Raw genomic sequence first — 24,883 nt, 5'->3', positions numbered from 1 at the left:
TGAGGGCAGAGCAGTAGATGTTGCTTACTTGAACTTTACTAAAGCCTTGGACAAGATTCTGCTTGTTAAACTAATTAGTAAAGAACATCACATGGGATTCAGTTGAGCTTGCCAACTGGATGCATAATTGGCTTAACAGCAGGAGAAAGAGTGGTGGTAGAGGCTTGCTTTTTGCACTGAAGTCCTGTACCAATGTTGTTCCACGGGGATTGGCACTGGGTCCTCTTTTGTTTGTCATTTAACCTAATGGTTTGGATAAGAATATAAAAGGCAATTTCGTGGATGACATCAAAATTGGTGGCAGAGTAGACAGTGAAGAAGGTTTTCGAAGATTACAAAGGGATCTTGATCAAATGGGTCAATGGGCTGAAGACTGACAGATGGAGTTCAATTTGGATAAATGCAAGGCATTGCATTTTGGTACAACAAGCAAGAATAGGGCTTATACAATTAATAGTATGTCCTTGGATAGTGTTGTAGAACAGAGGGGGCTAGAGGTGCAGGCAGGGTTAAAGGTACATAATTCTTTGAAGTTTGCATCACATATAGACAGGATGAACTAAAAAGGCATACGAGGTTGAAAGACGACCTGATAGAAGTTTATTAAATAATGAGAAATATAGACAGAGTTAATGGTAGTTGTCTTTTCCCTAGGATGGGATTTTCAAGTATAAGGGACAAATTTTTAAGGAGAGAGGTGAGAGATTTAAAAAGATGAGGGGCATTTTTTCTTTTTACATAAACAGTAGTTCACGCATGGAATAAATTTCACGAGGATGTGGGTACAACTACAATGTTCAAAAGACATTTGGACAGGTACATGAATAGGAAGGGTTAGGAGGAATATGGGCCAGGAGCAGGCAGAAGGGGCTAGTTTAGTTTGGGATTATGTTTGGCATGGACTAGTTGGACCGAACAGTCTGTTTCCATGCTGTATGATTCTTTCTGCAACAAATATTTAGTGACTGTAGTGGAGATAAATGTGGAGATGTGGACACATGGATATTGGTTTGAAACAGAAAGGGGGTCGGTCCTGAGTTTTCCTTACAAGCATGTCCATTTACCAAGCAGGTTCATGATACTTAAACAATATCTAGAGCAGCGGTCTTCAGTTTGCTGTGACAAGGTTAGGCAGTTGCCACAAACTTTTTGGGAAGCAGCGCCACTCTGAGCATTGAGGCCAGGTCCTTGCTTTCTGATCTCCCCTGGACACTCGGTGTCTATCACTGAAGGCATTACCTACTGACACCAGGTGCCCTGACAGCAGGGTGGGATGAATAGCTCTAAGCATCTGGTGAGCGGCGCCATCAGTGAGTCTGTCATGTTTGACCATTCCTGAGCTGAGCCAGTTAGGTGGTGCACTGCTGCTACTGCAGGTTGTCAGGGCTGTGCCAAAGCAGAGCAGAGAACACTGTTTGTGCAGGAGCTACAGTTTGCAGAGTTGGTCCTTTGTTGGAGCAGAGGGTCCGGGGACGATGGTTTTAACTTTCTGCCTCACTGCAACCCTCCACTGTGTGGGAACAAGCACTGCTGCTGGCAACTGGGCTTCTTAAGCATCACTGAGCCTCACAGCAACTGCTGCAAGGTGGGCATGTATTGTGAGAGGCAGAATTGTGGATGGAGGGAGAGTGAGGAGGCTGCATGGGAGCCTCATTGATCACGCCCAGCGCCTCCATTTCCACTTTGCTCATAAATATCCTATTTATTATGCCATCAATTCAGAAAGATTGGGTGTGCCATGAAATTGTTTCTCATATCAAAATATACCTTGATGTTGAAAAATAATTGGGAACGACTAACCTAGAGTATTTCTATACCAGAGTTTATCTTATTGACAAATTGCCCCCATTACCCTCCATTCCTTCCCATTCAACTATCCTTCTTGTTCCCCCATGCTAGATAATAATGCTTTACTTTCCTTAAATACTCATTCTGTTACCACTTCCCACACCCCCATCCCTTTATAAATTCAGACCCTTCTCAAAAAAAAGCTAATCTTACATCATCTCCAATTATCACCCTTTTTATCCCCCATTTCCTTATTATGAAAAGAAAACAAAAACTTCGTATTTATACCATGCCTTTCATACCCTCAGGACATTCCATAGAGTTTGACAGCTAATGAAATGTGTTTTAAAAGTTGCCAATATTGTAGGTAAATGCAATAACAAATTTACATGCAGTGAAGACTCACAACACTAAGATTAATGACCAAATAATCCACTTTAATATCACTGGCTGAAGGTTAAACGTTCAGCCAGTCTATCTTTTGAACTAACTGATTCTTCTTAAATGTCATGGAATTTTCTACATTTTCTCAAGGGCAATCAGAATGTGGGTTTACTGTCTCATCACAGTCCCACAGTACTACACTACCATCAATCTAAATTCTTTTGAATGGTGCTGAAGCCCAGGACATCCACTGGCCACCGGCACCAAGGTCTTTCAATGTGTTGCCCCTCAACTCTGCGTCCATCTCTTCCATTGTATCCTACTCTAAACCTCTCCTGCCCAGCAATCACCCTTCTTATTTGGGCTGAAATGGCTTGAGCCAAAGTCAAGAATTATATTTTTTGTGACTATGAACTTAGGACATTCTTCTTCCAAAATCTGTCTTTGGCAGTTGATACGTTGGTCATGCCGTTGTCTACCAAAGCATCTGCCACTGTTTTCCAGCAATCATGGCCAATCACATTTCCAGTTTTTTTATTATTATTATTCATTCACAGTATCTGGGAATCACAGGCCAGCATTTATCTATCCGTAATTACCATGAAGGCAGTTAAGAATTAACCACATTGCTGAGAGTCTGAAGTAACATGTAAGCCAGATCAGTTTTTATGACAATGTTGGTTAAACCAGCTCTTTATTCCAGGTTTTATTTAATTCTAATTTCATGACCCGCCAAAGTGCAATTTATAACATTTTCCAAGAACATGAGCCTGGGGTTCTGGATTGTCAGTCCAGCGACATTACCACGCCCCACCATCTTCCTCAGTGCTTATACTCTTTCTCTACATAACTGCAGTAGTGCATCTCCATCAGTAGATTCTCTTCCCTCCTCTGCATGGCAGTCCCTTGATCCGATCCTCTTTCTTATCTACAATTTACTGCTCGTTGATATCTGCAAGCACCAGCTTTCACATGTATACAGATAAACTCCACTACCCTCTCAAGTAATTATTGCAACATAAATCAGGCAATTCAAAACTTCAACACTGACTAAATGCTAGTGATCAAAAACAGCACATAGTGTGAGTGGGAATCATCCACTGAACCACCCACAAGTTCAGCTTGAAAGCTCATTCACCACTTGTCATATTCATTCTCCTAAAGGTCTATGAATCCACTTGTCACCTTAGGGCTCTTGTGGCATTCCCACCTCTGGGCAGAAGAGCTGGGTTCAAGCCCCAACTGCAACAGAGATGTGTCATAACAGGTCTGCATAAGTTGATAAAAAATATTTATCTGTTGCCTCGTCCCAGCCTATTTCGACATTCATTTCCAACCCTATCATTCCGTCCTCTGTTTCACTGATCCTGCCTTTTTCCGTATCAACCTATCCCTTACATTTCTAGGAAATACAGTGTCAACGGCTCTTCAGTTCTACAACATAGAAGCCTGTTCTTAAATATCTCTAACTCTAACGTCAAGAGGTTGGGCTTCTTAAAAACCACATTTAGCCAAGCTTTTGGTCATCTCTTTGAATGTTTTCTTCCTTAGCTGTGATCCTGTTTCCCTCCAATATATTCATAAAATACGCTGGGAAGTTGCTTTTGCTATGATCCCAACAGATGTTATTACTCTGATCATAAACAGGAACCCAGCTTGATAGATCACCGTTTTATTTGTTTTGGTTTGAACAAAGTGGTTTTTCACTGAACTATAAATATGCAATGCTGCAGATTTTGTTTAACAACAAAATTCAAGTTTATTACAAAAGGAACAAAGAGAAAATATAATAATCCAAACCATCTGCTTAGAATACAAATTCAACTATTTCAAAACACATTACAAAAGTATAATTGAATTAACTAATAAAAATACCTTTGTAAGTTAGAATAAAAAAAAAAGCTGTTACAAACTAGCTATTTCTAACACCCAGTATTCAATTTTTAAACTGGAACCATGATAACTTCTTCCTTGAGCTATGGTACACTTGAGCTTCAATGCACTTAGCTCGTCCCCGCCTGCCTAACCTGTTCTTCCCCTCACCTATCCCCTCCTCCCACCTCAAACCGCACCTCCATTTCCTACCTACTAACACCCCCTTGACCTGTCCGTCCTCCCCGGACTGACCTATCCCCTCCCTACCTCCCTACCCATACTCTCTTTTCCACCTATCTTCTCCTCTATCCATCTTCGGTCCGCCTCCCCCTCTCTCCCTATTTATTTCAGAATCGTCTCCCCAACCCCCTTTTCTGATGAAGGGTCTTGGCCCGAAACATCAGCTTTTGTGCTCCTGAGATACTGCTTGGCCTGCTGCATTCATCCAGCTCCACACTTCGTTATGTCTGACTCTATTTGTTTCGATTTAACAAATCAAGGTTAAGTTTTGTGATCTAATATTTTTGTTGAAAGGAAGGAGGCAACACAATCCAAAAAGTAAATCACAGAAGCATCACATCTGGAGCTGCAAAGTTCATTATTGGTTAACATGGTTAGGTGAGACCTGGACTTGGATGCAGATAGAGGAGATAATAACCTTTCTACTGTTAGCTTATTTAATATATAGGATGCTTAAGCTAACGTTGGCAGCTCTGAGTGGGTGTCAGCTGTTCTAATAAAATGTCTTTATTTTGTCAAGATCTAGAAACTTGCTCAGAATATCTATCAAGGTTAGCTGTTGCACAAAAAGAAAAACATTAGCTCCTGTGTGCAATACCTGCTAACCTTCTAAGTTCGGGATTCATAATTGGGCACGATAGGTTTTGCTCCACATTTCAGTTCAGTACACGATCTACGATTGATAGCTGCTCACACCTGTCCCCAGAGAGGAATATGCTACACTACCAAACAGATGCATCTTTCACCTAATAGGGCAAAATTTCAGACAATAAAAAAGTGCAGGTTCCTGTGTGAAGCCTCCCTCCCATGAAAAGGTATTGTTGACCCTTGCTATCTTCATACAAGCCGTCATAATTTGTGAAGAAATAGATGGTAGTGCAATGTTACTCTTCTAACAACTTTATTTAAAAATGCTCTGTAAAAGTAAAGTGTAAATAAAACATACCCATTCTTCTTGGGCAAGAATGCTTCCATCTCAAAGAAAACATTGCGTCGCTCTTTGATATCATTATTAAATTTCTGTATAACTTCAGCTTCTTCTACATTAGCAGAATATTTATACCTGTGTGAAAAGCAATGTATAACATATTGCACATCTTAGATCATCATCCTGACAAAGAAACAGAAATAAGCTATTACAAGTGCATGGTTTCCAGCTGTATTTAAAGGATAAGAGTGGCTTAAGACAGAGATCTGAAAGATTGTGCGTGACAAGGAACCATGTAAATGTAGCAAAATGTGAGGCTGGATGAACACAGCAGGCCAAGCAGCATCTCAGGAGCACAAAAGCTGACGTTTCGGGCCTAGACCCTTCATCTGCTGCTTGGCCTGCTGTGTTCATCCAGCCTCACATTTTGTTATCTTGGAATTCTCCAGCATCTGCAGTTCCCATTATCTCATGTAAATGTAGCACCTAATTTTCAGTAGGGAAGTGTAAATTCTTCTAGACCTCGTCAAATAGGTGAAATTACTGGACATAAAGGATTAGCTTTCCTTCTGTTTACCTCCTATTACAACAGTCTGGGCCAACGTTTTTGTACAATATGATCAAAATAGCTTCAGCATGTTAGCATTCAGTGCACTTCATGTGCTGAGCAAAGAAGTGGCAGATGAAAGTCAACCTACAAAAGTGTGAAGTGATTCATTTTGGAAGGTCAAATTTGAATGCAGAAACCAGGGTTAACAGCAGGATTCTCAGCAGTGTGGAGGAACAGAGAGACCTTGGGAGTCCACCTCCATAGATCCCTCAAAGTTGTGACCCAAGTTGATCGGGTTGTAAAGAAGGTGTATGGTGTATTGGCTTGTATTGGCAGGGGAACTGAGTTTAAGAGCCGTGAGATTATAAAACTCTGGTTACACCACACTTGGAATATTGTGTTCAGTTCTGGTCACCTCATTACAAGAAAAATGTGGAAGCTTTAGAGAGGGTGCAGAGGAGATTTACCAGGATGCTGCCTGGACTGGAGGGCAGGTCTTATGAGGGGAGGTTGAGGGAGATAGGGCTTTTTTCATTGGAGTGAAGGAGGATGAGAGGTGACTTCATAGAGGTGTACAAGATGATGAGAGGCATAGATAGAGTGGATAGTCAGACATTTCCCCCCCCCCCCCCCAGACAGAAATGGTTATTACGAGGGGGCATAATTTTAAGGTAAAAAAGGCTGTGAAATTAAATTGACCTCAGACAGTGGCCAAATCAAAAACAGCAAAAGCATAGTAACATTTATATATATTGTAAAATTTTGCATATTAAAAGATCAACATATATATGAACATCTGCCTTTAAAGTTTTTTGTTAAAATATTACTTTATATACTCACAGGTTTCAGCTAAGCACTTTGGTTTCTTTCGTGCTGGACGTTTAGTCAAATCACTTTTCCCAACACACTTGCAGTGAATCGGCCTCTCCCCTCCACCGCTATATACACATTTCTCTTACCAGCCACACCCTCAACCCTAGCCACAAGTCCTTCTCCCAAGTCTCATCCTTCTCACAGCAGCCCCCATTTACTCATTCAACAGCCTGGCCTTTCCAATAATCTTACAGGAACGTCAAACCATCCTGGTGCACCGCAGGCCCCTTCATAGCCAGGCCACTACAGTTAAAATAAAACACAAAAGAATGTTTCACCTGAAGAAGGATCAAACCAGATTCGACACATTAACTCGATTTGTCTCTCCACAGATACTGCCAGACCCCAGTTTTTCCAGCATTCTCTGCGCTTGTATCAGATTTCCATCATCTGTAGTATTTTGCTTTCATTCACCACAACCAAACTCCGGTGTCAATTTACTATCACTTGGTAAAATAAGCTATCCAACTGGGAACACGGAGTCTTTTTCAAAGCATTTCTCTTAATGTGTGAGTTTTGTCCTGTTTTGCAAGAACTCTTCAAAATTGAACGATAAAGAACTCATTATAAAAAAAAATGTACAATGTGAATTAGGGGAAGCAAACTGTCAAGTTACTTTCTGAACTTTTTTTTAAAAAAAACAACCCCTGAATATTACCTGGGTCTCTGGTTTAACAGTCCAGCAATAATATCATTAGACTATTTTCTCTTGCATTGTAACAGGTACAAAACAGTATATTTAGTGTATAGCATAAAGCAACTCACCACCAAAGCCACAAACCAATAATCACCCCTATGACAGCTAGTGATGAATGTAAAAGGAACCCATAACTAAAACCAGCAAAACTGGGGCAATATTCAAATTACAATCTAAGGACTGCAGGAAACACTACATAGGCCAAACCAGAAGAAAACTGACTATATGAATACATGAACACCAACTAACCACCAACAGACAGAAAAAAAATTCACTTGTCTCGCTACACACAGACAAGGAGGGACACGATATTGATCGGTACAATCCATAATCGCACAAACCAGGTAATTCCTGGAGGCCTGGTATTCCAACCAGAACTCCATCAACAAACACACTGTACACAGGGTTTAGTTCAAACACAGAAACAAAACCAGAAGTCATACCAACCACCCCAGAAAACCGAGGCATATGAACAACAAGTGGGACAGAACACAGACGCTTAACTGGAGGCGCACTGATGATGATGCCTAGCAGGGTGACGAAACACACCAGCTCAGTGAGCATGTCTACAACCTCATCCATAACCCAAGCTACAAATCTTCACGAAAACTTTAGACTGGCATTGTGTTAACAATGATCTTATTGTTATAAAAGGTGCTTACACTCGATTGCCAGACTCGAAGTGTCTACTAAATTAGCTGCAACAAGTGATGTGCAAATTCAGAAAATTCTTAAAAATAACAGGGAGGCAAGGGTGAGATACTGATGCTTTGTGCGAGGCAAATGGCAGCGCAACATGTGAAAGCAGTTGGAGTTGCACAACTTATTTATTTCTGCAACTAAACCTAATTTTCCAGTAAAATAAAAAGCGTATTACAATTTTCTTTAAAAGCAGTATTAAAATGCACCCCTCCCCCCCACCCCCCATGTTCATTATTAGTTTATTTACCTTCGGAGACTGCACGCAAGATCTTTTATTCTTCTTTTCTGCTTACTTATCGAGTTGCTGCATATAACCTGAAGGTTTGAAAGCTCATCAAGTTTTTGTCTATATACTTTGTGTGTTTCCTGAAAAACAAAGATAGATAAAAATTATACACTCTGCAGAATGATACATAAATAAAGGGTTAAAAGGAAAATCAGTGATGAAAATACAACTGCAATTTTTTTAAGTGTTTAAAAATAAAATATACTGAATTTAACCACGCATCATGTTAAAAGCTGTTTAGTAAAATCTGGTAGATGAACTTTAACTTCATTTTATGTTGTTAAGATGCAAGGACAAAATTAATTGAACAAAGTGTGGAAAGAAATGTGGAAGACACAGGAAATATCTTGGTACTTTCTCCCCTGCCTAGAGAACTCCTCACCTCAGTTACATTTCTTTCAGTAAGAAGGGGTTAAGGACGACAAGTCTTACTACAACCCTTATTTAGATAACAGGTTAGCTTTACGGTCTTACTTTATCAGAGTTGCAATGTTCAAAAATTTAAACATTCAAATGCATTTGATTGAAACATCAGGTTTTGCTCCAACTCCACCAAACCACCATGGTCATAAAGCAATATGCTAATTTCACATTTTGTTTTAAGTTTTTTTTAGTGCATTTCCAACAGAACATTGTTCTCCTTGTACTTTCTTTCCAACTGGTAGTGATTTAATCTGAGGATCACCATGCTCAGGCAAAGGGAGAGGGGGAGATGGAGAGTCCTTTCATGGTAACCTCAGCCAGTGCGGAAATTGATTTCACACTGTTAGGAATACAAGCCAGCTGTCTAGCTAACTGAGCTAACCAAACCCCACCACCTGCACAATTTGTTTACCTCCTGGAGGTTAACCAAACTGAAATATAATGTGATTACTGGAGATGTTTTATTCGTTATGATTAGATTAGATTAGATTCCCCACATTGTGGAAACAGGCCCTTCGGCCCAACTAGTCCACACCGCCCCTTGAAGAATCCCATGCAGACCCATCCCCCTATAACTCACTCACCGCCGAACACTGTGGGCAATTTAGCATGGCCAATCCACCTAGCCTGCACACCTTTGGACTGTGGGAGGAAACCGGAGCACCCGGAGGAAACCCCACGCAGACATGGGTAGAATGTGCCAACTCTACACAGACTGTTGCCCGAGGCTGGAATTGAACCCGGGTCCCTGGTGCTGTGAGGCTGCAGTGCTAACCACTGAGCTACCGTGCCACCCCAATTATGAAACACTAATCCCAACAGTCACTGATCATCTAATTGGCATAAAACTTTTTTTTATATGGTTTCAGGGGTGCAGGCTGGGAATTATCATCATTGGAGTATATTTTGTAAGGGAATAACATTTTCCTTTCGAACACTGTTGTTGGATAGAAAATCACGAGCAAGCCACAGGTGTAGCTATGGCAACATTGTTGGAATCACATGTACCAGATTTTGTACAAGTTTCTTTTAACTAAAAAGTAGCAAATACATGCAAAAAGTGAATTCAACTGTTCAAAAACACATACCTCATCCTTGAATGAAAAATTTTGCAATCTTAGCAAAGTGGGGTATTCTGGCATGAATTTCAACTGGTAGGTTTTCTTTACTTCACAGCACTTAATGAAAATGCAGACTCATGTGAAATATGCTGTTCCAAATACCGCTTTTCATTTAGGGCACTTGCCTATTAGCATGATGACCCCTATTAGAGAGGGCAGTTATTTGTTCAGTTTGCTTTCTGGCTGGGAGCAGTTATTCTGATACTTTAAGCTGATCATGATGACAGGTCCACTCTCCATAAACGGTTGCCAGTTTTACCATCATACTGAAATCTGATGTTTACAGCCAGGCTACGCACCATTTTAGGAAATAACTTACACACAATAGCCAAATAAAGTAGACTTGTACAAAATAATTACAATTTTATCAACAAATGCACGAAAGAGGTTGATGTACACAAAAATACCAGTATGCATGAGTAAAGATCACATTCCTATTAACGGTGCCTAATAAAAACGTAAATTGGGCATATCCAATGAGCAACTTGTATTATTCAACACACAAGCCACTAGGTACAACTTTAGTGCAAATTATGAGAAGTATGAACACATATTACTGGCAAATATTACTGGATTTGAAAATTTAAAATTCTGAATAGTTTACAATAAAGGATACTGAAGAACTAACACTGTTTTGAATTGCATAGCTGTGATTCCTTTGTTGCAATATTATACACTCTTTGAAAAAGGAATCTATGTCAGATAAACCACTTTGATTTGGTACATCACAAACAATACAAATTGACTAGCTTAGAATTTAAAATTCTGGCACAGGTTCACTGGCATTAAACTCAACTTGTGTAAACATTTTCACAGATCATTTCATTCTTTTTAGTGTACAAAACTTAGTTCTCTGTCAAGGGATCTGGTAATTAGTGTAATAACATCTTAGACAGTTGATCACCAACCAACTTGTCTCGGAATACAGAAACACACCAAAGAGTCGGTTCAATATTTACCTTTGGCAGGCAATAGTTCCATGCATACTGCAAGCCCTGGGCGGATGTAGCTTTCTTTGGTGATACTATGCAATCTAAGTTTATTTTTATTGAGAGAATTAGTCAGTTGATTTTTTAAATTCATGGTCAACCATGACTACTCCCTTGATATATATTACTAAGATAAGTACAAATGAAATATGAGTGTCAGAGTAGAACATGTAACTTCCCTTTAATATGTCAGAAAGAAGGGCCTTCTGCTATATTAATTTCGGAGTCCTGTTTTCCAATGGCCTTGAGTGCCAGTGCCAAATTGACAGAAATCGTCTGTTCAAACTACCAAACAGCCCAAATTCAACAAAGACTCCCCTATAGCTATCAGAAAGAGTTGTGCATAAAAACAGAATTGTTAGGAATACAGAACAGTCACAGCAAATGAGGAAGTCATAGAACAGTGCAAAATTTAATTTTCTAATTCTGGTGGAGTCCAATACAGCGCAGAGACAGATCCTTCAGTCCATGATGTCCAAAACCCCGACTAAACTAGTCCCACCTACCTCCATTTAGCCCAGAAACCTTCAAAAATTTCTTATGCATGTACTTATCCAAATATCTTTTAAACATGGGAACTGTCCCACATTCAAAAATTTCTCTGGAAGCTCATTCCACACGCAAACCATTCCCTGTGTAAAAAATATGCCCCTCATTTCTTTAAATCTTTCTCCTCTCACCTTAAAATATGCCCCCCAGTCGAGGAAAAAGACACCCATCATTAGCGAGTTTTGAGAAGATTTATAGCTCAGGTTGAGGTTCTGGATGTGAGTTTGCTCGCTGAGCTGGAAGGTTAGTTTTCAGATGTTTTGTCACTATTCTAGGTAACATCATCAGTGAGGCTCCGAAGCGCTGGTGTTATGTCCCGCTTTCTATTTATCTGGTTAGGTTTCCTTGGGTTGGTGACATCACCAACACAGGAAATGACATCACCAACCCAAGGAAACCTAAACAGATAAATAGAAAGTAGGACATAACACCAGCGCTTCGTCGGAGGCTCACTGATGATGTTACCTAGAATGGTGACAAAACATCTGGGAACAAACCTTCAAGCTCAGTGAACCAGCTTACATCTGGAACAAAATAAAGACCCACTCTCTTGTGGACCGAGAGGAGGAGCGCGCTGTGTTGGAGGTGAAAGGAAGACGTCCGGTTGGCTGTGCACCCTTGCAACCAGTGGATCTTAATGCTGGCTTCGGCCTAACGCTGGTTCAGGGGAGCAGCCAACCTGCAATGATGGCTGCGGCAAGTGCTTGTGCCCCAGGTCAGGGGGTCCGGAACACCATCTGTGTTTCCGTGAAGGTGGTGGATGAAGGTGCACCTGTGGACCGCACCTTCTTTGTGAAGAGGGTCCTGTTGGACTGTTGCGGGTTCGCTGCTGCGGGCGTTTACTGCCTGCAGGATTTCCCTGGAGGAGGTTTTTAACGATGTGACCTTCAGGAGTGCCAAGCTTTGCGAGCGCTTCCTGGAGGTTTTCAAGGAGAAAGGAGGTGAGGGCCCCCTCTCTGTATTAACTGCTGTCCCGCTGTTTGTGATGCCAGTGCAGAGGAGCCGTATGGTGACTGTACACATGTACAACCCGCATGTGCCAGAAGTTGATGTCCTGACCTTCCTTGGAAGGTATGTGAAGGTGGAAGGGGACCTAACTGACATCATGGACCCCTTTGGCATCTGGACCAGTAAGAGGCAGGTCAAGGTGGCGCTGAGGATGGGCACGGACAGGAACGTCGTACACCCACCGTCCAGCTTCGCGATCGGCAGGAGCAAGGGCTACCTGACCTATGCAGGGCAACCTAAAGTCTGCCATGCCTGTGGTAGGTCAGGTCACGTGGCGGCCGACTGCAAAGCCACCATCTGCAGGAACTGCAGGGAGGAGGGACACCTTGCAAAGGATTGCCCACAAGAGAAAAGCTGCAACCCTTGTGGGGAAGCGGGCCACCTCTATAGGGCATGCCCGCAGCAGGGGACCACCTACACCCAGGTCGCCGGCAGGGGCAATGCGGGGCCAGCCCCCCCGGAGGAGAGCAAGGCACCAGGGCCCTGCAAGGACCCCACTAATGTGCAGGAGGGCCAGGTCGTGCAGGAGGGCCCAGCCCCGCAGGATGGGCCCGAGGCCAGCAAAGCGCCCCTGCAGGCTCCGCTCCCCGCCGACAACCCGGAATCGATGGAGGCGGCGACAGGCGACCCAGGGGAGTGGACGACGGTCCGGAAAGCAAGGAGGAAGGTGCGTCGGCGGGCCCAGGAACCGCAACCATCATGTGGGAAGAGGCAGCTACAGGGGAGCTATAGGAGCTCCTCTGACAAGGGGGATTCGGAGAGGGCCCGCCCGAAGCAGAAGTTAAAGATCTCAAGGGAGAAGGAAAGCAGCACCACGCTTCCCAGGTGACAGGAGGCATCCTGAGGCTCCCTCCGACACCCAGCCACGTGCCGCTGGGGCACTGGAGGGCCGCCCGGAACTTCCAGGCGGGAAGGAGGAAACAGCGCGTCCCCAGCCTGACCCAGAGCCGGACTCTCCTGCCTCCGTACCCCCGACAGGGGGGATGCCACCCGGAAGGCAGCACGGACGGTTTCCTCAGCCCGGAGAGCGTCCAGCAGTTAGCCCGGGCAATGGGCATGAAGGGACAGATGGAGGGGCTGGACCTTGGACCTGGGGAGAGTACTGCGGTCACTGCCCACAATGGGGGTACAAGTTGCGAGCATTAATGTGCGCAGTGTCAAGTCTGCCGCAAGATGCGTATCTACGTTGGCCTACCTGACCACTTTCAAGGCGGACCTCCTGTTTCTGCAGGAGCGCAGGATACCGCACCTTGGCAGGTACCGAAATGGTCCAGGGCCTGGACCTGTGGGTCTTCGATCTGGTCGGGGAGTAACGACTGTCGCTCCTCGGGCGTGGCTATTCTGCTGTGGGGGTGCAACTTCATCTCTCAAGTTCAGGAGGTGGTGGGGGGGCGCCTCCTAGTGGCTGATGTCACCTACAGGAACACTCCCCTGAGGCTGATTAACGTGTACGCCCCAGCGGTACGGAGTGAGCGGTTGGCCGTCCAGCAGCGGCTTCCACCCCTGCTGGCTACGTCCAGGCCGGTCATCCTGGGCAGAGACTTCAACTGCATCATCGATGCAGATGGAAGATTCGGTGTGGGGACAGTCAACTGGACGTCACGTCCAGATTCCTGATGGGCACGGTGAAGGACGCCAAGCTGCTCGACGTCTTCAGCGCCCCTGCAGACGGAGTGCAGCGGAGGTACACCTGGTCGCGGCCAGACGGGTCTATTCGCTCAAGGATAGACTTCCTGTTTGTGTCACGGGCGTTCTCGGTCAGGTCCACCGGCGTCGACCCGGTGTTCCTCTCTGACCACTGCCTCCTGCTGGCCGACTGTCACTTACAGGACAACCAGCCGGCTGGCAAGGGGACGTGGAAGCTCAACACGACTCTGTTGACCCCAGAGAACGTCGAGGACCTTAAGAGGGAGTACGCTGGTTGGAGAACCGTGAAATCCCTCTTTGAGTCTCCGGGCGACTGGTGGGAGACGGTGAAGGAGAACATCAAGAGGTTCTTTGTCCTCAAGGGTGTTCGGAAGGTGAGAGAGAGGCGGGGAAAGCCCTGACGACGGCACGAGGGAGTGGCTGGACCGGCTGATATCCCTGGACGAGCTGACCAGAGCCCTCAAGTCCTTGGAGAGGAATAGGACTCCCGGGAGCGACTGCTTACCGGTCGAGCTGTATTCCGCTCTGTGGGACCTGGTCGGCCAGGACCTGCTGGAGGTGTACGATAGTGCGCTTTGGTCAGGGGAAATGTGCAAGTCCATGAGGAAGGGCATCATCACTCTCATTTACAAGAGGAAGGGGGAAGAGTGCAGAAATTAAGAATTGGCGTCCCATTTCACTATTGAACGTGGACTACAAAATCCTGGCCAAGGTCATAGCCAACCGGGTCAGGTCTGTCCTGGAGTCGGTGATTCACCCTGACCAAACCTGTGCTGTGCCGGGCAGGAAGATTGCTGAGAGCCTCGCGCTCACCAGGGATACGATCGCCTACATGCAGGACAGGCGAGTGGACACCTGCCTCGTCAGCCTGGACCAGGAGAAGGCCTTCGACAGGGTCTCTCACGTTTACATGAGGGACGTCCTCTCCAAATTGGGGTTCGGGGAGGGTAAACCACAATTGGATCCGGCTGCTCTACACCAACATCGTTAGCGCAGTCTCGATCAACGCGTGGGAATCGGACAGTTTTCCTGTCACATCTGGAGTCAGGCAGGGCTGCCCGCGCTCTCCTGCCTTGTTCGTGTGCTGTGTGGAGCCCTTCGCCGCGTCCATCAGGAAGGACGTGAGCCTGAAGGGCGTGATTATCCCAGGCAGCAGAGGCCTTCAGGTCAAGACCTCCCTGTACATGGACGATGTCGCCGTCTTCTGCACCGATCGTCGGTCGGTGAGTAGACTATTGGACATCTGCGGCCAGTTTGAACTGGCCTCGGGTGCCAAAGTCAATAGGGGTAAGAGCGAGGTCATGTTCTTCGGGAACTGGGACGACCACTCCTTCATCCCCTTCACCGTCAGGACAGACTACCTGAAGGTGCTGGGTGTTTGGTTTGGTCGGGCTGGGGCGTGCACTAAGACTTGGGAGGAGCGTATCACAAAATTGAAGCAGAAGCTGGGCAGGTGGACGCTCCGGTCCCTCTCCATCGCGGGCAAGAACCTGGTTGTCAGGTGCGAGGGGCTTTCGGTACTGTTGTATGTGGCACAGGCCTGGCCTATTCCCTGGACCTGCACCGCTGCGGTCATCCGGGCCATCTTCGACTTCATTTGGGGGGTCGAGGATGGACCGGGTCCACAGGGACACCATGTACAAAGACCTGGAAAATGGGGGAAAGGGCGTACCGAACGCCACCCTCGCCCTGACGGCTACCTTTGTGTGCGGCTGCATCAAGCTGTGCGTAGATCCTCAGTACGCAAACACCAAGCGTCACGACTTACTGAGATTCTACCTGTCCCCGGTGTTGAGCAGGATGGGCCTGGCCTCGTTGCCGCGGAACGCTCCGAGTAGTTGGGCCATTCCGTAATACCTGTCCTTCGGGCAGAAATTTTTGAAAGGAAACACCTTTGACCACAAGGCCATCAGGCAGTGGTCAGCACGTAGTATCCTTGAGACCCTTCGGGAAAAAGAGAGGGTGGGTCCCGTCGTGTGGTTCCCCATGTAGACTGCCAAAGTTGTTTGGCAGAATGCCTCATCGCCAGAACTTTCAAACAAGCACAAGGACATTGCTTGGCTGGCGGTGAGAGGGGCTCTGCCAGTGAGATCCTTTATGCATGCCTGAAATCTCTCCACCACCGCATGCTGCCCTCGAGGTGGCTGCAGGGGAGACGAGACTGTCGATCACCTCCTTCTGGAGTGTGCCTATGCGCAGGAGGTCTGGAAGGGGATGCAGTGGTATTTGTCGAGGTTCGTCCCCAGCAGCTCCGTGACGCGGGACTCCATGCTCTACGGGCTGTTTCCCAGGACGCACACTGAGACCAACATCAACTGCGCCTGGAGGACAATCAATGCGGTGAAAGACGCTCTTTGGTCTGCCCGCAACTTGCTGGTCTGCCAGCTGAAAGAACTAACCCCGACCAAGTGTTGCAGACTGGCGCACTCCAAGGTCCAGGACTTGGTGCTGAGGGACGCGCTAAAGCTTGGGGCAGCCGCCGCCAAGGCGCGGTGGAGAAAGACCACGGTATGAAGCCCCTCGTCCAGAATAGAAAAAAGTGCCCCATCTGGTAACTGGGCCCAGCTGGTGCCTTCCCCAACTGGTCAGGTGGTCAACGGGGACTGTGCGGGGTGACGACTGTTGGGGTGTTTTCTTTGCTTTGCTTTTTTTTTTCCTTCTTTGTTTGTTTTTTTTCTCCTTTAGTTGGTGCACGTACCCCCTGGGTAACCTGGAGCCGGTTGCATGACTGGGTAGGTGTGTAAATATGTTTTATTTTTTGTACATCTTATGAATAAAGTATATTTTTTCAAATAAAAAAAAGTGACAAAACGTCTGAAAACTAACCTTCCAGCTCAGCGAGCAAACTCACATCCACACCCATCATTCACCTTATCTTACCCATCATGACCTTATAAACCTCTATAAGGTTACCTCTCAACTGCCTACACTCCAGTGAAATAAGTTCCAGTTTATTCAGCATTTCTTTATAAATCAAAATCTCCATTTCTGCAACATCCTGGTAAATTTCTCTGAACCATCTCTGGCTTAATAATATCCTTCCTATAACAAGGTGACCAGAACTAGACACATAACTCCAGAAGAGGCCTCACCAACATCCTGTAAGACCTCAACAGTATGTTCCAACTCTTAAACTCAAGAGGTCTGAGCAATGAAAGCATACATACTAAACAGCCTGTTAACCACCCTGTGTCTACAGAACATAGAACAGTGCAAGAACAGGAACATGCTCTTCAGCCCATGATGTTGTGCTGAACATGAGACCATATTAAACTAATCCCTTCTGCCTGCCCATGGTCCATAATCCCTCTATTCCTTGAGTATTCATGTGCCAATCTAAAAGCACCTTAAACAATGCTATCATCTCTGCCTCCACCACTAACCCTGGCAGCACAATCCAGACAACCACTTTCGAAAAAAAAACTTGCCCCTCACACCTGCTTTGAACTTACCCACTCTAAATGCATGCCCTCTAATATTAGACATTTCAACTCTGGGATAAAGATTCTGACTGTCAAACCTATCTATGCCTCTTAGAAGTTTATAAAATTATATCAGGTCTTCCCAGAGTCTCTGATGCTCCAGAAAAAACAACTCAATTTTGTCCAGCCTCTCCTTGAGCTCATACTCTCTAATCCTGGTAAACTTCTTCTGCACCCTCACCAAAGTCTCTGCATTCTTCCCAGAATTGAATCCAATACTCTAAGTGAGGCCTAACCAAAGTGTTATAAAGCTTCAACATCACTTATTCTTGTATTCGGTTCCATGAACAATAAAGGCAAGCATGCCCTCTGTCCTCTTTATCACCCTAACTACTTGTGTGGCCACTTTCAGGGAGCCCTGGGCTTAAACCTCAAGATCCTTATGTACACCAATGCTGTTAGGGGTCCTGCCATTAACTGTATACTTCCCTTAACAGTTGATCTCCCAAAGCTGATCTCCCACACTTGCCTGGATTAAGCTTCATCTACCACTTCTCTGCCCATATCTGCAATTGATCTATATCATATTGTATCCTTTCACAACCTTCTACACTATCCACAACTCCCCCGATCTTTGTGTCACCTGCAAACTTACTAAGCCACCCATCTACATTTTCAAAGTAATTTATATAAATCACAAAGCAGCAGTATGGATCCCTGTTAAACACCACTAGTCACAGTCCTCCAGCCACAAAAACACCCCTCTACTATTACCTCTGTCGTCTATGAGCAAGCTAATTCTGAACCAAACAGCAGAGTCACTATAGATTCCAAGCATCATAATCTTGTGGATGCGCATACCATGACAGGCCTTGTCGAAAGCCTTATTAAACGCCACATGTACAACATCTACTACTTTCCCCTCATCAATCATCTGTGTTATCCCCTCAAAAAAAAATCAATACATAACCTACCCTGCAGAAAGCCATGCTGACTCTTCCTAACTAGGCTGTGCTTTTCCAAAAACACATGAATCCTATCCCTATGGAATCCTGTCCAACAGCTTCCCGCCCACCGATGAGAGATCGCTGGTCTATAAATTTCCTGGATTATCCCTGTTTCCCTTCTTGAATGGAGGAACAACATTAGCTACTCGCCAATCCTCAGGTTCTTCTCCAAAGCTACGGAGGATACGGTGATTCAGTGGTTAGCACTGCTGCCTCACGGCACCAGGGACCCGGGTTCAATTCTGCCCTTGGGTGGCTGTGCAAACTCCACACAGACATTCTCCCCATGTCTGCGTGGGTTTCCTCTGGGTACTCTGGTTTTCTCCCACAGGTCCAAAACGTGTGCAGGCTAGGTGGATTGGCCATGCTAAAATTACCCGCAGTGTTCAGGGATGTGTAGATTAGGGGGATGGATCTGGGTGGGAAGCTTCTGGGTCGGTGTGGACTTGTTGGGCTGAAGGGCCTGTTTGTAGGGATTCTACGATACAAAGATTTTGGTCAAAGCCCCAGCAATCTCCTGTCTTGCTCTCTCAATAACCTTGGGGTAGATCCCATCAGGCTCCTTCAAGAGACCCAATACCACTTCTTTCTTGGCCTCAAAATGTCTTAACATATTAGAATGCTCCACACAAATCTCACTATCCTCCATGTCCTTTTCCTTGGTGAATACTGACAACATTCTCATTTAGGATCTCGCCCATTTGCTCTTCCTCAAAGCACAAGTTCCCTCCTTTATCTTTGAGTGGTCCTACCCTCTCCCTAGTTATTCTCTTATTGTCACAGTATGTATAAAAATGTCTTGGGATTCTCTTGAACTCTACTTTGCCAAGGACATTTCACAGCCCCTCCTTTCTCTCTGAATTCCGAGTTCTTTCCTGCTTTCTTTATGTTCCTCATGGGCCCTGATTTTTCCTTTTTGACTAAACTCACAATCTCACTCATTACCATCTAAGGGTCCCACGTCTTACCATTCTTACAGAAACATGTCAGTCCTGAGCTCTATCAGTAGGCCTTTAAAACAACTCCCACACATCCAATGTTCTACAGAACTACTCAAGGTAGTTTTACAAAAAATGTAATACCTCACATTTATCCAAATTAAACTCCACCTGCTACTCTTCAGCCCACTGACCCAAATGATCAAGATCACTTTGTCATCTTCACTGTTCAATATGCCACCTTCTTTTTTCTGATCTAAATAATTTATATAAATGACAAACAAAAGTGAATCCATAATCCATCATCCTTCCCTGTGGAACACCACTGGTAAGAGGCCTCCAGTCTATAAAAACAAGCCTTCACCGTCACTCTGTCTCCTGCCGATATGTCAATTTTGTACCCAATTGGCAAGTTCACCCTGAATTCCATGTGATCTGACTTTACTAATTAGTCTACAATGTGGAACCTTGTCAAAGGCTTTACTAAAGTCCGACTAAATAATGTCTACCACTTTTCCCTCAATCTTCTTGATTACTTGCTCAATCAAGTTTTTGAGACACGATTTCCCCTCGCACAAAACCATGCTGACTATCCCCAATCATTCCTTGCATCTCCAAGTGCGCATAAATCCTATCATTCAAAATCACTTCCAACAACTTACCCACGACCAAATTCAGCCTCACAGGTATAGTTCCCAGGCTTCTGCTAACACCCATTTTAAAACAAAGGCACCTCACCTGTAGTTGTAGATGATACAACTACTTCTGCAATGGACCCAGCAATTTCCTCCATAATGTCCCACAGTGTCCTAGGATACACTAGATCTGGTCCTGGAAATCCACCCACCTTTATATTTTCTAAGGCCTCCAGCACTTACTCTTCTGTAATGTGAACAGTTTTCAAAAATCAATATTTAGCTCCCTGTGTTCTCTAGCCTCCATGTCTTTCTCAATTATGAAAACTGACAAAATATTCATTTAATATCTCTCCCATCTTCGATCTGTAAAAGGAGCCCTACTCTCTCTCTAGTTGCTGTAATTTTCTTAATGTACTTGTAGAAACTCTTTGGACCAGCCTCAGCAGATAAGGTTAAGGATATCTCATATGCTGTCTTTTCCTTCCTGAACTCCCACTTAAGAATGCCCCAACACTCTTGATACTGTTAAGAGATTCATTTAACCCAGTTTAGTATGTCTAAAAAGATTCTTTTCTATTCTTGTCTAGAACCTTGAAATCTTTATTCGTCCATTGTTCTCTAACCATGTTGGCCTTACCTTTCACTCTAATGCAAAGCTATGACTCAGAACTCATTATCAGGCTTTTGAAAGCCTTCCACTTATCAGACATTCCTTTACCTGTGAACAGTCTATTCCAATTAACTTTTGAAAGTTCTTGGCTCATCCCATTAAAATTTGCCTTACTCCAATTAAAACCTTTAACTTTTATGGAAGTCTTATCCTTTTCCACAATTATTTTAAAACAAATAGAATTATGATCACTAGACTGAACGTATTCCTCTACCATCAGTTTAGTCACCTGCCCTGTCTTTTTACGCAACAGAAGGTCTAGTTTGCTCCTTCTCTAGCAATGAATATTTACGTATTGAAAAAGAAAATTTTCTTGAACGTATTTAACAAATGCTTCACCACCCAAACCTTTAACACTACTGTAACCCAGTCATTGTTTGGAAATTTGAAAAAAGCTACTTTTGCAACCTTATTATACTTACATACATCTGAGATCTCTTCATATTTGTTCCTCAAATTTTCCTGACTACTGGAGGCTCTGTCGTTCAATTCCAACAAGGTGTTCATTCCTTTCTTATTTCTAATTTCAACGTATATAATTTATTTATTTTCGCTATATGATTTCAGAAACATCATCTCTGGCTACAGCAGCAACGTCCTCCTTAATCAAAAAGACCATACCCCCTCCCCTTTGGCCTCCCTTTCTACCCTTCCCATAGCATACGAAACCCAGAACAAGCTGCCAGGCTTGCTTGTCCCTCAGCCAAGTTTGTCGTAGTTATGACAGCCCAATCCCATGTTCCCAAATATGCCCCGAGTTCATAAGCCTTACCTGTAAGACCCCCTGGTATTGATATAAATGCAGTGTAATTCTTCAGAGTTACTTCAGTCTCTGACTTGCTCTTGTCTGACTTTTCTAATTAACTTTTTTTTTCAGATTCAAACTTGGTAACTGGAGGTTTGGCCCAAAAATATATCATGAAAACAGACATACCGTATAAAAATCAATTGATTCACCAAGGTTCTACAGGGGGGGAAACACGCTATTCCATCTGGCCTGGCTCACAAGTGACACCTATCGTCAACAACACAGTTTTTAATGTCCCAAGAAAGCCACTCCACTCAACTGTACAATTTGGAAATTTGTTTACCTTGTGATCGAGAGGTCAATTTAAGGATGGGCAACAATTTCTAGCTTTTCCTGTTTCTCATATCAGAAAATTAAGTGAATCTGGGTTAAATACAAACACATTACAGAAATCCAAGACATAAAGCCAGAGTACTAATTCATACAGTATCTAGTCTCTTGCCATAGATTGGTATAGTTTAATATTTCAGAAGTTATTTTCCTAATTTTCTAAAATGTTAATTTCATAAAAATATATTTCATATTATGTTCAATTTTCTCATCTGAGCTGTAAAATACGATCATTGTTAACATTTCCATTCGCTAGAATTCACATCTTAGCTATAGAGATAAAAAGGGTAAGTTTCTATTGTAGTGCAGAAGTTTGAAAGTCCTGCTTCTGGTCAGGAAATCTTTATGCACTGTAACTCATACTTGCAATACATCTTTAGTGTACTAACAGACCTATACATCACCATAAAACAAAACAAAATCTTTGAAGGAAAATTAAAAATATAATAATCATATCATAATCATGAGGAAGTGGGAAGGTTGGAAGTTGCTGATGATTGCACAGGTTCAGTACCACCAAATGCTCGAACATTACCATCTCCATCAGAAAAAAAAAGACTAACCACTTTCCTTTGATATCCAATGGTTTTACTGTTTCTCAGCATCCACATACTATGGGTTACCATTTGGATGGACTCATCATAAATAAATACCGGGCAGATCAGATGCTGTTCTGCAGCAAATAACTGTACCAAACAAAAAAAAAAATCACAATTCCAGAACGTGGTGATACTCTCCACATATCAATACAGCTTCTAGTAACATTTAAAGCACTTGAGTACAGGGACAAAACATCCTTTCTCTTAATTATTCAGGATCCTGGAGTTAAATTGAAATAAATCCTACACATCCATGTTTAACTAGGGGAGGCTATGGCCTCGTGCTATTACAGCTGGACTATTAAAGAGAGACCCAGATAACATTCTGTGGACCAGGGTTTAGATCCCACTATGGCAGATAGTGGAATTTGAATTCAATAAAATAGCTGGAATTAAGAACCTAAATGATGACCATGAATCCATTGTCAATCATTAGGAAAAAAAAATCATCTGATTCACTAATGTCCTTTAGGGAAGGAAACTGCCATCCTTGCCTGGTCTGGCCTACATGTGACCCACAACAATGTGGTTGACTCTGAGCTGTCCTCTGGGCAATTACGGATGGGCAATAAATGCTGCCCAATCAGCAATGCCCACATCCCGTGAATGAATAAAAGAAAAAATATATATTAAAATATCTGCCTGCAAAATTAAAATAAAGAATAATTTATGCCTCTTTCCTAACAAATATTTGACACAGCAGGTGTGACCTTTGTTTTTGCTGTGAAAGAGTTTCAAAAAGGAAAAAAAAAGACTTCTTTCATTTTGGCATCATAGCAACAAGTATAATAATAATTACCAGTCTTTGGGTATGTATCTTATTAGACACCTGGTGCATTACAATTTTAACTGTTGCATCAAATTAACTGCAGTTACCAGATAGGCTAAAAGACAGTTGTGTTCTGTCATTTGCTTTTTAAAAATCTCCCATTCCATGTCAAAAATAAAATCATCAGATGCCTAACATCAAGGAGTAGCTTCCACGCACCTCCCCCTTATCAAACAGTATTCTATTACAGCTGCTATGCCAAGCTCTTGTCTTCTCATTTTTGTTCCACACATTTAGAGAACCTGGGCCAGCATATCAGATAGATATGCTCTTTAGGACACACTGCATCACAATTATTTTATTGACATCCAAACATCCTAATGCAACATTACTTGTTAGGAATCAGGTAACAGACAGCATTCACCTGCGTCTCTGAAATTTCTGCCTACATCAGCCCTTTAATACGCCGAGAAGAAATATCTGAACTGTACTTCCAAAATATTTGAATATCACATTTAAGCAAGGTTTCAGTCTACTTATGAAACAGTATATGCTGTCATAGTTAATTATTGAGAATGTTCTGTAAAAGTCACAGATTAGATGAGCTGAACCAAACCAAACCCAAATGCACTTTAGACACAATGGCTTCCAAATTTATTCATTATAATTTCATGTCACATGGAGATAGCATAGATTTTACTTCAATCAGATCAAATCTGATCCTTAAATCAGTAGTTAATAAAATGTGAGGCTGGATGAACACAGCAGGCCAAGCAGCATCTCAGGAGCACAAAAGCTGACGTTTCGGGCCTAGACCCTTCACATTAAATATATGAAGATATCAATGTTATTTAAGAGATCCAGAGGTAATAAAAATTTCACTTGCCATCACAGATTGCAAGTTCCTGATTATAAATGATACTACCACTGGTCATTGAATTATGTCCTCAAAAAGCTTCAACTGAGAAAGGTAAGAACTACTGAGTAAGGATCAGATTTATTCTGATTGAAGTAAAATCCATGCTATAACAGAACTTTTGGTTTCTGTGGCTGAAAAATAAACCTTTGCTACATTTATCATTAAAATTGGTCTTCAGGTTTTCATGCATTTTACAAAGCAGTACTTTGCATGGTTAAACAGTTGTAAAGTATGACAACTGTACTGCTATGTGGAGGTTAGATTATTGAAAATATTTAAATAAGAGGTAGATAGATTTTTGAAATAATTGGGGAGTTGAGGTTTGTGCTGAGACTACACAAAACAGGAGCTGAGGCCTGGGGCTAATCAGCTACAATCTTGTTGAACAACAGGGCAGGTTTGAGCAGCCAAACAGCATACTCCTGCTCCTGCTCTTGTTTTTTAAAAAAGGTTCTTATGCTATGGAAATCTCAATAATACTTTCAAACAACCTGATTGATTCTCAGTCACTTGAGGTGCACCACATTATTTGGGGTACTCTGGGGCTGATTTTTAGATTTCTATATCAAATTTTAGACCCTCATTAATAAGCAAATTCTATGTCATCACACCCTAAAAGACTTATTACCAAACAAACAAATCTCAACAAACATTTCCAAATTTAAACTATGTTTTAAAATTGCATTTAACATTTTATGGTTAATCAAAAGCAGATTTTAAATA

General features: G+C 43.3%; 1 protein-coding gene across 5 annotated transcripts in view; it reads right to left on the bottom strand.

Moving 5' to 3' along the window:
• LOC125464119 (transmembrane protein 120B) overlaps window positions 1–24,883 on the bottom strand; it is a 65,797-nt gene that overhangs the window by 40,188 nt on the left and 726 nt on the right. For 3 of the 5 annotated variants that reach the window (XM_048556202.2, XM_059655051.1, XM_048556201.2), the window contains exons 2-4: window positions 22,437–22,559; window positions 8,285–8,403; window positions 5,234–5,350 (exon numbers count right to left, since the gene is read on the bottom strand). In XM_048556202.2, coding sequence (XP_048412159.1) covers window positions 5,234–5,350; window positions 8,285–8,403; window positions 22,437–22,559 — 359 coding nt within the window. The remainder of the gene's footprint in view (window positions 1–5,233; window positions 5,351–8,284; window positions 8,404–22,436; window positions 22,560–24,883) is intronic. The other 2 variants (XM_059655053.1, XM_059655052.1) reach the window with 1 other exon arrangement.

This window comes from Stegostoma tigrinum, chromosome 26 (assembly GCF_030684315.1).
Source record: "Stegostoma tigrinum isolate sSteTig4 chromosome 26, sSteTig4.hap1, whole genome shotgun sequence".
Taxonomy (NCBI): domain Eukaryota; kingdom Metazoa; phylum Chordata; class Chondrichthyes; order Orectolobiformes; family Stegostomatidae; genus Stegostoma; species Stegostoma tigrinum.
Note: the sequence above shows the minus strand (reverse complement) of the source record. Positions and strands in the feature narration are given on the sequence as shown.